The 13,280-nt window shown below is 41.5% G+C and overlaps 1 protein-coding gene across 4 annotated transcripts in view; it reads right to left on the bottom strand.

Annotated features, from left to right (window-relative positions):
- fkbp15b (FKBP prolyl isomerase family member 15b) overlaps nucleotides 1-11,626 on the bottom strand; it is a 30,962-nt gene extending 19,336 nt beyond the window's left edge. The window contains exons 1-13 of one of the 4 annotated variants that reach the window (XM_019860956.1): nucleotides 11,438-11,626; nucleotides 9,363-9,466; nucleotides 9,204-9,282; nucleotides 8,967-9,036; nucleotides 8,774-8,848; nucleotides 6,389-6,487; nucleotides 4,283-4,432; nucleotides 4,122-4,190; nucleotides 2,977-3,120; nucleotides 2,622-2,764; nucleotides 2,488-2,536; nucleotides 2,308-2,415; nucleotides 231-315 (exon numbers count right to left, since the gene is read on the bottom strand). In XM_019860956.1, coding sequence (XP_019716515.1) covers nucleotides 231-315; nucleotides 2,308-2,415; nucleotides 2,488-2,536; nucleotides 2,622-2,764; nucleotides 2,977-3,120; nucleotides 4,122-4,190; nucleotides 4,283-4,432; nucleotides 6,389-6,487; nucleotides 8,774-8,848; nucleotides 8,967-9,036; nucleotides 9,204-9,282; nucleotides 9,363-9,466; nucleotides 11,438-11,487 — 1,225 coding nt within the window. In that variant the 5' untranslated portion in view covers nucleotides 11,488-11,626. Of the gene's footprint in view, nucleotides 1-230; nucleotides 316-2,307; nucleotides 2,416-2,487; nucleotides 2,537-2,621; nucleotides 2,765-2,976; nucleotides 3,121-4,121; nucleotides 4,191-4,282; nucleotides 4,433-6,388; nucleotides 6,488-8,773; nucleotides 8,849-8,966; nucleotides 9,037-9,203; nucleotides 9,283-9,362; nucleotides 9,467-11,437 lie in introns of those variants that run through there. The other 3 variants (XM_019860955.1, XM_019860957.1, XM_019860958.1) reach the window with 3 other exon arrangements.
- Between the last annotated feature and the right edge of the window lie 1,654 nt (nucleotides 11,627-13,280).

Raw genomic sequence — 13,280 nt, 5'->3', positions numbered from 1 at the left:
ATATATATATATATTTATATATATATATATATATTGTTTTTTTTCCACACTATAAGGCGCTTCAATGAATGGCCAATTTTAAAACTGTTTTCATATACTGTATAGGGTGCACGACATTATAAGGCGCATAGAAAAGAAGCCACAATAGTGGCTGCGGTTGCATTATGCATCCACTTGATGGAGCTACGCTAAAGGGAATAAAATGCAATACAATACAGCTTTATTTATACCATGTGCTTGAACTGGGGCAGCAGAAGTGATCTGCACAGGAGATGGTGCCAAAGGCAGATTCTTGACTCTACCAGTGGTGGTATCCTGCACAAAATGAGATAGTGTCAATTAACTGAAAATACTACTGTATGTAATCTAGGGCTACGTGATTATGGGCAAAATGATAATTGTGATTACTCCGATCAATAATGTAATCACGATTATTAATCGTACACTCATGTTATGGAAAACAGTATTTCTATTGTGCAACTTTTCAACAAACGTAAACAGGTTTCAGTGCAAAATGAAACTTGAACTAATCAATGACAAAATGAACTCAAGCATTTCCAATTTACCAAGGGATAACTGAAAAAAATCAACTGCTGAATGCAATCACAAAGTGCAGCTCAGTGGAACAAATACAGTTTATACATAAACAACAATGCCACTGGGCTTCAAGCATTCATTTGAAAATTCCCGTGAATGCAGAGGACCCCCACTATTTACACGGGATAAGAACTGGTCAGGCCCATGAACAGCAAAAATGTGCGTAGAAATTAAGGCTCACTGATATGCACTGGAATTTAAAAAATTATATTTTTAATTCCCGAAATTCTTCAAAAAAATAATGATAAACATTCTAAATCACCCAAAATGTTCAACATATTTTTAAAAAATATTGAAAGAAATTGAAAATAATCCGCTGATATGCAAATCCGCAGGTGCCGAACCCCAAGTATGTGGGGGGCCACTTGATAGTCAATTATCAAGGGCAGGTACAGCTGTTGTTCTGCTTGACCATAGGTCAGTCATGGTAAGTGGCAGAGCCAGGAATTTTCATCTTGATGGCGGTCAGTGTGGTGGGTGGTAGTATCTCACTGGCTTCAACACGGATATAGATTTTTCGTCTATATGTGAAAGCTTCTGTGCATTTGATGGGCTGTACAGTACTTTGTAACCTCGCCGCATCACTTAACGTTAATTCATATTTTGAATTGTCACAAAATCAGTGGCCGAGATTCACCACTCGTGAAATGTTATGGCAGAACCCTAATCGATGAAAGAGGCTTGCAGAGTTCCGTTGAAAGGCGCTAAGCTAGTCAGCGAATCACCTCTGATTTTAAGGCAGGGGTGCCCATTACGTCGATCGCAATCGACCGGGAGCCAGCGACCTGGAACCAAGTCGACTGCAAGGGGTGGGAGGATGAAAATGGTGGGATTTTTTTTTTTTTTTTTTTTTTTTTTTGGTTTTTTTTTTTTTTGGGCCCGTTCTTTTTTTGTGAAATGTTATGTCAGAACCCTAATCGAGGAAAGAGTCTTTCAGAGTTCCGTTGAAAGGCGCTAAGCTAGTCAGCGAATCACCTCTGATTTTAAGGCAGGGGTGCCCATTACGTCGATCGCAATCGACCGGGAGCCAGCGACCTGGAACCAAGTCGACTGCAAGGGGTGGGAGGATGAAAATGGTGGGATTTTTTTTTTTTTTTTGTGTGTCTTGAGCTTTCGTTCATTTTCGGCCCGTTCCAACTGTTGCTCATCATGGCGTGCGTGCATATGTGCGCGAGTGAACGGGTGGGCACCCGCGCGTGTGTGTGTGTGTGTGTGTGTGTGTGCGTGTGTGTGTGTGTGTGTGTGTGCGCGCGCACGTGCGCGAACGGGTCGATCGTGGGAAGTTGGTCGCTTCAAAATCGATCTTTGGGCAAAAAAGTGTGTGTGTGTGTGTGTGTGTGTGTGTGTGTGTGTGTGTGTGTGTGTGCGTGCGCGTGCGTGCGTGTGTGTGCGTGCGTGCGTGCGCGTGTGTGCGTGTGTGCCCTAAGAAGGATATGATGTGGCTCTTTGTAGTAACACAGTAAAAAAAATTGTCTCTTAGTCTCTGACTGGTTGGCCACCCCTGGCCTACACAGACTGGGTTGGTGCTCAATATTAAGCTATGTTATTCACGGAACATCCATAAAACTTGCCCGGGAATGCAGAAAATGAAAGCTCCATTAGAAATGTGTTTGTCCGTGCGTGTTTGTATGCATGCTGATCCTCCTGCCACCCCCTTGACATGCCAGGTAAAACTGTCGGGAACTGCTATTGGTAACACTTGACACTCACCTCCAATTCAGAGTCACTAGATTCAGGCTGGCATGTTAGAAAGGGTAACATGGGTTGGCCCATCTTGGCCATACGAGAGATCAGCTTGGCTTTTGTGGGATCTGTAGTCTGGATTTGGACAAAGAATTAACATAGTTAAATTGAAACAGCTGCAGCAACTAGTCATCAGGCATGACTTACTGTGAGTTGTTCACTGAGGGAATTTGACTTTGCATGCTGAGGTGTCTCCCTAGGGGCAAAAAAAGCGAACTGTCAAAAAGCTTGATGGAAAATCGTATTACGGTATATGTATTTTTTTTAAGTATAAGCCTCACCCTGGTCTGCCTGAGTCCAGTGCAGCTGTTTGTACTGGTGGCTCTGTTGTCAGATTCTCAACACTCGGAGCAGGGGAGAGAGTACCAGAATCTCTTGAACTGGCACTAGCCTGATCTGAGCCACATTCCTTGGAAATTTTCACCTGCAGCACATCAGTATAACTGAATAAAATGACCCGTTTGCAAGAACAACTATCGAGAGATCATTGCTACTGCTGTGAAGGTAATAATTTAATATCCATATCTCGAACCAAAGTTACTGCTTCTTAAAAGATGATCGGTCAAACTTATTATGTGGCAGAATACTGTCTGAGCAAATTTAGGTAGATTAGGAGCAAAATACACAGGTGCTCACCCGTCTGAGTGCTGCTTCAAAAATTAGAGTGCTGTTAGCTGGGACACGGTCAGGGAGACCTTGTGATCCATAAGCAAGGTTCGGTGGGACAACAATGAGACGACAGCCAGCCTTCTTCATCCCGAGCACCCCCTTCTCCCATCCCTGCTCACACAACAAGAGTACAAACAGATTAAGTGTTTAGAAAAAAACAAAAACAAAAAAACAACAGGAAAAAATATTATTATAGACGCATGCTGCACTCATTGGCCCTTCCTCAATATGAAGTATGCAGAGTACAGTCTTGTGACCTTGTTAAGTAGGGTCTTTTAAGAACATATGCGAGGAAGTTCTTCCTAAATCTCCTTGTAAATTGGAAAGGCTGTACCCCTTCCACCAAAGCCCCCCCGCTGACCACCCTGACTTTTTCAGTTGGTCGACGAGCACAAACTTGGTCACACAGTTTTTTAAGGCAGTACAGCATGACCATTTTTAATGACAGATAGTTGTCTCGATTGGCATATTGTATGTAGTTAGATATGCTGGAAAGATTGACAGGGACTGACGATATATTTCCAAAATATTTTACTGGAACAAGAACTTTGCAACAAGAAAATGAATCAGTTATTTTATACACCTTTAAAAGAAGACAAAATAAGGAAGGTTACCACCGCTCCAGTCATTTGGCTTAACATGGGCCGAGTTGTGGTAGCCCTGCCAGAACCGACACTGGCCCTGACTTAAAACAATACTTAGTGAAATGTATAATTACCGGTATATTCTGTATGTTGGCCTCCCGGTGGAAAACGCAGCCACACTCTCTTCTCCCCATTATGAAGATATAGTGATTTGACAATACTAAGTTTAATTTACAGTATAATACATGTAGGCCTACTTGTGGATGAAATGGTGAAGTGTGTGAACCCAATGACCAAAATGTCACTGAATAAGGGTGATGGGATGTTCACAGAAGGTGGACAAAGAGCGAATATGACTGACCAAACTAAGTGGATAAAACTCAAAATATTGAATATTAGATATTAAAAGAGCAACAACGTGATCATCATGCCATTTGTTCAAACAAAATAATCTAGCGCCTCGAAAATTCACTTGGTGCTCAGTCAACTATAGCTGCAAAACCTAAAGAAAACATGTTTTCATCTTACTTGAATTACTTTTCCAGCTCCAATTTTCAGCCGTAACAACTTGTCTTTATTTTGGTTGGAGTCGAACATCTGAAATGAAATAAAACTCAATTGTTCATAATTGTTCCTGAAACCCCCACCAGAACTGAACAAAAAATTTTTGTTTGGCTTCAATTCCAAACCTGTCCAATAGTGTGGTTCTGCAAGAGCCAGCCTCTGTATGCCACCTCTAAAGAGTCTCCATATTGTACTGCCTGGCCTTCCCCGGGACTTAGATCCTGAGTCAGCACCGCATCGAAAACGTTGCAGCTGTTTGCCTTTGCCAAACACACCTAATGGAAAAAAAAATATATATAGACCGTGAGCAAAAGTTAATATACATATACATATATATACAAATATACATATATACATACACACACAGACACACACACACACACATTAAAAAGAAAAAAAAACACGGTGGAAGACTTTTTTAATGGAGGATTTGCAGCCCTACTTCCCTTTTTTCTCTCCTTAGTTAATGAGCAATAACTGTTATGTATTTTAATTATGATAGTGTGTTTGCACTTATTTCGATATTGATTTCTATTTATTTTAACCACACAACACTGGTTAAAAAATAAAAGATTATTACAGTTTTGGAGCGGAAACGGATCAATGCCATTTATATTCATTTCAATGGGAAAAATTACCTCAATTCTAGGTTCCAAACAGAGGTTCCAATATATTTAAACTGAAATTCTCAACTCAACTCAACTGTATTTATAGAGCACTTTCAAACAGCCATCGCTGCATACAAAGTGCTGTACATGGAGCAAATCAACATATACAACAAACAGTAAAGCAAATCGGTAATAAAGACGGTAGAAAGCACCGAACAGCAAAACCAAGAACAAAACTAAGTCATGCTGAGTCAAATGCCAAAGAATACAAGTGAGTTTTGAGGCGGGTTTTGAAGATGGGCAGCGAGGAGGATTGCCGAATGCTCAGTGAGAGGTCATTCCAGAGAGAGGGACCAGCAACAGAAAAGGCTTGATCCCCTCTGAGCCTCAGTTTAGTTCTTGGTACTTCTAATAATGTCTGGTCCGCAGACCTGAGGCGCCGGGCAGGTGTGTAGGGGCAGATGAGCTCAGAGAGGTAAGGGTGTAAAGTAAGCTCTTATATTTGTGTGTATTTCTCAATGGCCCATTGTTTCATTTTATCTTGTTTCTATGTGTTCACACAAAGTATCTCCCACACGCACCACATTCCTCACACGAGCTCACAGAATTTCACCAGTACTTTTCCATTGTTTGCACTGCGCATGATCCTTTCTTCTTAATAAAAACACTTTGCGGTGGGAAGATCCAGGTGGAACAGGAGATCTTGTGAGCCGAGCACACTGTGACCTCGTGCCCTCCCTGTTCTTCCCTGCTGCAGCAGTCAAAACCTTATTTCCGTGTGCGCGCCTGTTCTTTGCCCGGGTCGGTCGAGTCTTTTAGACTTTAGACCTAACAGCTGTCTAAGGTGAAAGAAGCTGGATTTAACAACGGCACCAATTTGCCGGTCAAGTTTGAAATCACTGTCCAGTTTAAGGCCCAAGTTTGAGACTGTTGACTTAAGATAAGGAGACAGGAGGCCCAAGTCGACAGGATTTGATGTACAAGGCCCACTGGGACCAAACAGTATCACCTCTGTCTTCTTTTCATTGAAAGTCAAGACATTTTGTGCCATCCAGGTTTTGATTTCTTCCAGGCAGGATAGAAGTGGCCTTGCCTGCATGTGCACCACTTTTTCCAGAATTTTTGAAATGAAAGGCAGTTTGGAGATGGGCCTGAAATTTGACAGCACATCTGGATCAACACCAGGTTTCTTGATCAAGGGTTGGACCACAGCATGTTTAAACTGTTGGAGAACTATTCCAGAAGAGAGGCTGCTGTTGATGATGTCCAAGACCGATGCACCAACACTCGGTAGAACCTCCTGAAAGAAATGCGGGGGAAGAGAGTCGCAGGGGGAGCCAGATGGCTTTGTCTGGCGAACTACATCCTCCAAAAGCTTCAAGGACACAGTTTCAAAAGAATTTAGCACCGCTGAACACGGAATATGGACAGAGGGGTCAGATGCGGTATTTGAGACCTAAGTCCTAGCTGTAGAGACCTTATCAATAAAAAACTGAAGGAATCTGTTGAAATCACCCAAAAATGTCAAAATAAAAAAGTGATTCGATTTCGCAAAGTCCTGACAACGTTTTTTAAAGATGATTCTTGATTTATTTTTTGATCTTGTGACTTGTTGTTCCTTACCTCTTTACAGAATTCAGATGATGATTTCTCTGATTCAAACATTAGGGACCAATTCTGCCTTTGGTCATCATAAAATGTGCAGTAATTGTTGGACTGTACCTGCAGAAAAACAAAAAATGTGAAATACGAAGTTGTTTAGTGTACATAAGATGCATCATGTTTTATGATGTGATGTGTTTTATTTTAGTGTGAAAGCAAAGACATTCAAACATTTATATATACATTCAGAAACAAAGAACGAGAGAAAGACTTTTTGAATGTTTGGCACCACCATTGCTGGTAATTGTGGTGCATAGATCAGTGGTCCAGAGGCTATTTCACACATGATGTGATCAGTTCCCTATCCCCAACTGTGGTTTTGGACAAATACTTCCGGCATGTGTCTTTTTTCATCAGCTTCTTCATTAACTCAGTCAATGACTCAGTCATTTGTAGCACAGCCAACCACTAGAGTGCCCTCCCTTTTAGATAGAGCATTTTGACCTATCTTTGAAGGCCCACAGTATATTGTGTTCTATGGCTACATGGAACATGGAACCAACCAAAAGAAAAATCGGATTCTATTCTCTTCTTAGGTAAATATTTATTTCTAGTGTATGTCATTCTTGATTATTGAGTCATCTGCAGTAGAACATAGTCTGAAAGTTTAAAAGTAAAGTCTGTTTCGGTTAAAAAAAAAAAAAAGTGTGTGTCTGTCTGTCTGTCTGGAGAGAGAGGGAGAGGGAGAGGGAGAGGGAGAGGGAGAGGGAGAGAGAGAGAGAGAGAGAGAGAGAGAGAGAGAGAGAGACCAATGGTTCTTAACCTTGTTAGAGGTAGCGAACCCAATCAGTTCATATGCACGTTCACCAAACCCTTCATTAATGGAAAATAAAAATATGATTTGTTTTTCCTACAAATTCAAGACATTAAAAAACGCATTTATTAAAAACAAAAAAGTAAAAACAATTAGTATAAGTATAAAGTTGAAGTTTTTTTTAATTGTGCACAAAATGAACCAGCCAGTGATGGCCAAGCGTGTGTATTCTTACGAATTGACATGTTGAGTCGGGCGTGTCTTAACCTCCATGACAGAGGCTCTGTTGAACCCCTGAGACTGATTCACCGAACCCCTAGGGTTTGATCGAACCCAGGTTAAGAACCACTGATATAAGCCCCGTTCACACGGCAACGTTTGGTCCGACGCAGCTCCGAAATAAATCCAGTCGAGCGTTCACACGTGCACATTTGCTCCGGCGTAGCTCCACTAAAGAGCTTATACCGGACCAAATTTGATCCACCTCAGGGAGGTGGTTTAAAAATTTGCTCCAGAGCAAATGCTCGTTTGCAACGCTACGCCGAAACAAATATGCACGTGTGAACGCAGCTGGATTAAATTTGCTCCAGCGATCAAGAAGAGGATCGAGAAAGCAGTGACGTCAGCCGAGCCCGATTTGCAGGCCCGAGCCTGAAGCAAACCCGACATTTCATATTTTATTTGTGAGTATTTTGGGGAGAAAAAAACGCAAGATTTCTTACGGTTAAAATAATCTACATATTTTTATGAACATTATCAATGCATTTGCACAACGAAATAACGCTGAAATACAGAATAAGAGGCCAGACAAAGAGAAATCTCGATGTGCATTTGCTTAATTACGCAGAGAAATCCTGCGGCTTACTAGGCTTTAAATAGAATAATTCAAATGAAATAAATAGGTAAAGATATCTGAAATTATTTCTACAGGATTGTTTAAACGAAATTAACATACATGCGCACTGGTCTGGCCGGCTGCGCTCCTGTTTAGCAGTCAAATAGCAATTAAATTACAGCGCATTCTCTGTTTTATCCAAATTGTTTGTTTTAAAACAAGTATTCCTTAGTTTAGTATCCGCACATTGTTTTAGTATACATTTTTTAAAACATATATCGTGGCAGTCATCAGGAGCACACACGATTGACTGTAAACACGTCTTTATTCCACGACTGCCGACAAGTGGATCTATTCTGAACAAGGACAGAATAGTGTCCACCATAATATTTATTAAAAGAAAAATAAATAAAAGTCCGCGAGAGAGAAGCCCGACCCGAACCTGTTTTACTTCCGCATTCCTGTCGTTTTGGTCCGGAGCAGAAAGTGCACGTGTGACCGCAAGTTAGCTGCTTCGACGCTGCGCCGGAGTTTGCACGTGTGAACGCTCCACAAAATTTGCTCCGGTGTACAATACATCGCAACAAAATATTTCGGAGCTGTGTCGGACCAAATGTGTGCCGTGTGAACGGGGCTTTTAACATCCTACAGAAATATATGGACACTGTGCTACGTACATTTGCGAAACGTGCTTCACCGCTCAGTGAGATGCGGCCTTTTATGAATTAAGTTTGTCAACCAACGTCCCAAAGCTCACCGTAAAAATGAAGTCAATGTGGATCTTGGCAGAAGTAACTGGCTTCTGCTGGCTCAAGTACAGGAGCAACTTGTACTATACAAAAAGAGAGACATTATTTAGAAAAATGGCAGATCAGCACAATCATCAGAACGCCCATCCAATGGTTCTAATACATAATATGTACTACGGTATTCCAAAGCGCAGTCCCTACCTCTTTACTCGTGTGGTTGCCCAGTATGGCCGCCCCCAGCTTTCCCTGCTTCACGTACTGTCCCTTTATACTGTGTAAGGGGCATGCAATTATTTTAAATTGTTCTCTTCAGATCATTCCCACAGACAATATATGAGCATTTAGACAAAGTGCATATGGTAGAACAATGTGTAAAATACAATTGAATGAAAACAAACTGGTCTTCATTTCTTTCAACATTAAAATCGGGGTATTTACTATCGAAAGGCGTGGACAGCGACGGCAAATAAGACTTCAAGGGGACCAGGTGATGGTGCTGCTGTCTGGATGCCTGAAACTGCAAAACAAGATGCAGCAAAACATTGAGCAGTCACATCAAATTACATTCACTTCATTAATCAGTTTGAATTGTCTCACCTGGATTTGAACTTTTTCTAGGCTGTTTTGGTGCTGTGTAATGAAAGGAATCATTCCCTTGACTGGTTTCTTCGTCAAGCCCAAACAGAGAAGCCAACTTGGCCCTCCAAGAAGAGCAAATGTCAAGTCAAAATAAGTTTGTTTAACCTCAAATAAATGATCATTTTAAATATTGGTTTGGGTTTATTTGACGATCAGGGCTGGACTGCCACAGGGAAAAAAAAAGAAAAAAAAGAAAATGAATCAAAGAAAATGACATCCCTGTTTCTTTATATTTTTTATTTCTTAATGATACGCAACTCAACATTACTATTTCATAACACAAAAATAGCTACTGTGATAAAATAAAATAAAATCATAAAAACTTTACTTTTAGAAATCCGTGACTTAAATGGGGGGGTGATAAGCATCTTTTTGGACAGGCACTGAGAGGCATACAACACAGCCAGCTTTCTTAACCAGCTGGATTGTTTACAACTGTTTGTCAAACAAGATGGCATTTAGCTGCCAACACAACCACCATCAGTAACCAGACTGACTGCCAAAGTGTAAACTTTTTTGGACGGAGGACTAGCGATTCTCGTCTTGTCTGTTTGAAGCAAAGTGAAGTCACTCCCTCCCACATACAAACACGGTGAACACTCACGAGACAAGCGGCACATCACATTGGGTCTAATGTAGTGTATTGGTGGTTACACACGTAAGACAGGATGGATGTGTTTCTGTCAGTTGTTAGTGAAATGGGTGTCTGCAGGTACTTAACCAGGTTAGGGATGATTAAAGGAACAGACAAAAACCCACTTCCGTCCTTGCTTAGTCCGTCCTTTTCAACAACAAAAAAAATCTCATCCTCTGTCCTCAAAATGGGCGATCGTTCCATCCCAGTGGACAGAATGCCAATCTCTGTTATAATGCATTAGCAAAAAAAAAGTCGTGACAGACAAATAACTAATTTAATTGATAATTTAGAATTACTTAATGATTATGAATTAATAATTTGTGAATATTAACTAATGATTAACTCTTGAATAAGGAATATCCTTAACTAATTTTTGCAAGGCGTTAGCCAAAGTCAGTTTACTGTTAGAAATCCGTGCCTCAAATAGAGGTGCATAAGCATCTTGGTGGACGAGCACAGAGAGACATAGAACACAGCCAGCCTTCTTAACCGGCTGGATTGATCGTTAATGAAATAGGCGCCTGTCGGTACTTTTATGTTCTCTGACTGTACACGAGATGACAGTGTTGCTATAAAAATACTGTTGAGATGAAAAGGGAAGGAGTTCTGTAATGGGAACTCAGTGAGTAGTACGAACTGGTGTTGTGCTGTTAATAGCCTGTTAATACTGTACAGTGTGTGGCTACACTCTGGCTTTGTTATTTTGCCCACTTCCGTCCTTAATTGTTCCGTACTTTTTCAAAAACTTCTCATCCTCCTTAATGTCCTATTTAAATCAGAGATCATCCGAATCACATTAATATCACCATTAAAAACTAATAAGGTTCATGGTCATGCTAGTGTTGTGTCATGACAACAGTCTCGCCCTGAGTTGAGGAGTCTACCGGTCCATGAGGAGAAGTGGAAAACTATTCTATTTATAATATGATATCATATCTTCAATCAGACAAAGTTACTTGAGGTTTGGGAATATGTTTAATATACAATTTATGAATTTGGATATACTGTATGTTTCACAAATCCCGGGTGAACTTCAAACTCACACTCCTCTACAAGTTCGTATTGCACATCGCACACGCTCCACTCATCTGGATTTTAATGTTATTTCGGGAAACCTCTGTTACCAAAACAAAACGTATCAATAATAAATCAGTGAATGTTTTCCCAGACTGTTACTTGGTAGACGACCCTTTAATTTTTTATGGACGTCACAATTAATATTAGTAAAATGCATTGTTGCGTTGTTTCATTTAGCAGCAGCAGCGATCAACCACATTCATGTTTGAATGGCAGAACGCTTAAATTATGCAGCTATTGACTAACACTGGCTGGTGTTATGCTAGTTAACTCGTATGCTAACAGATTCATCATCGTCGAGACAAGAGGCAGAACTTACCCGCCTGTGGGTGACAAGAAATCTCCATCTTCGTCGTCTCCACCGAACATTTTATTCGTTAAAAGCCAATATGTAAAAATAAGACACGTGATGTAAAGACTAGGCTAGATTTTTTACATGGCAACTTCTGTAACTTCTGTAACTCTTCCGGGTTGTGGATTGTCAGCTGACTTTCCACCTGATTCACTTCTGACGTTGAGGGGGTTGCAGCCTTCAGAGGCGACGTTTGTAGGGTGAAGACGTCATCGCGCCGCGCCGAGGCTGCTTCGACCGCGGCAGAAAACTGACGTGCTGCGTGGCAGCCACCTTTGTGGGGACAACGTTCCCTTCGTTTATTCATTCATTAATTTTCCGAACCGCTTTATCCTCACTAGGGTCGCGTTGGGGGGGGGGGGGTGGAGCCTATCCCAGCTGTCTTCGGGCAGTAGGTGGGGGACACCCTGAACCGGTTGCCAGTCAATCACTCACACTCACACGTAGGGACAATTTGGAGTGTTCAATCAGCCTGCCATGCATGTTTTTGGAATGTGGGAGGAAACCGGAGGACCCGGAGAAAACCCACACAAGCACGGGGAGAACATGCAAACTCCACACAGGAAGGCCGGAGCCAGAATCGAACCCGGTACCTCTGCACTGTGAAGTCGAGTACTAACCACTCGACTACCTGCGCCCCGCCCCCTCGTTTAATGTCTGAACCAATTTTCATGAGATTTACTCATACATATATAAACACAACTTTTTTTAGCACCTTTTTTGCAGGAGTTTGCATGTTCTGTGTGGGTACTCCAGCTTCCTACTACATTCCGAAAACATGCATGGCAGGTTAATGGAATACTCTCAATTGCCCCTAAGTGTGTGTGTGTGTGTGTGTGTGTCCTCCCACATTCGAGAATCATGCATGGCAGGTTTGTGGAACACTCTAAATTGTCCGTAGGTGTGAGTGTGAGCATGGATGGTTGTTTGTGTGTGTGTGTGTGTGTGTGTGTGCCCTGCGATTGGCTGGTGACCAATTCAGGGTGTCCCCCGTCTACTGCCCGAAGACATCTGGGATATGGCTCCAGCACATCCGCGACCCTCGTGAGGATAAGCGTCTCAGATAAGGGATGGATGGATGGATGTCAGTCCATATAAAACAATTTTAATCCAATCATGTGAAGATGTGTGTTTGTCACTGATAATGTTTTTTTTCACAGAAAGAACACTGGAAACATGTGACCAAGTCTTATAACTTTCTCTTTTCATGACACACATAGTGCATTTGCCTCCCTTTGAGTAACAGTGCAATGGCAATGAAAACACTCTCCAGCAAAGACATGCCAGACAATCAAATATATATATAATCTGATTCAATTTCTGTATTTACAAACAAGCATTTTACAAACAAGCATACAAGACATGCTAACCATATTTTACACAACATATCCACAAAAAAGTTCACATTTTTTGTAATGCAATGGTTGTCAACAGTTCACTCTTTTTTTGCTGCGGAAGTACGTGATTTGTTGTTCCTTTTGCCTCTACGTGTGGCTGGAAATCGAATGAAGTCAAAATGTTTACCTAGGTCTCTATTGGGAAAGGGAGGTGAACCTGTGTGTAGTCGTTTTATAAAATGGACTTCTCTCTGATTTTCTCTTGTCTTGGAGGCTTTGATGGGCCTCCCTCTTCTTGTGAATGCGACATACCAGCTCTCATACTTGGCATTCTGAAAAGCTGTGTAATTGTTCTCCAATACAATCTCTGTGAAGATACAGTCACTGCTACAACCACTGGGCTGTATGAAGAAGAGAGAGAGAGAGAGAGAGAGAGAGAGAGAGAGAGAGAGAGAGAGAGAGAGAGAGAGGGG

The sequence above is a fragment of the Hippocampus comes genome, unplaced genomic scaffold (genome assembly GCF_001891065.2).
Source record: "Hippocampus comes isolate QL1 unplaced genomic scaffold, H_comes_QL1_v1.1 scaffold130, whole genome shotgun sequence".
In the NCBI taxonomy this organism is placed as follows: Eukaryota; Metazoa; Chordata; class Actinopteri; order Syngnathiformes; family Syngnathidae; genus Hippocampus; species Hippocampus comes.
Note: the sequence above shows the minus strand (reverse complement) of the source record. Positions and strands in the feature narration are given on the sequence as shown.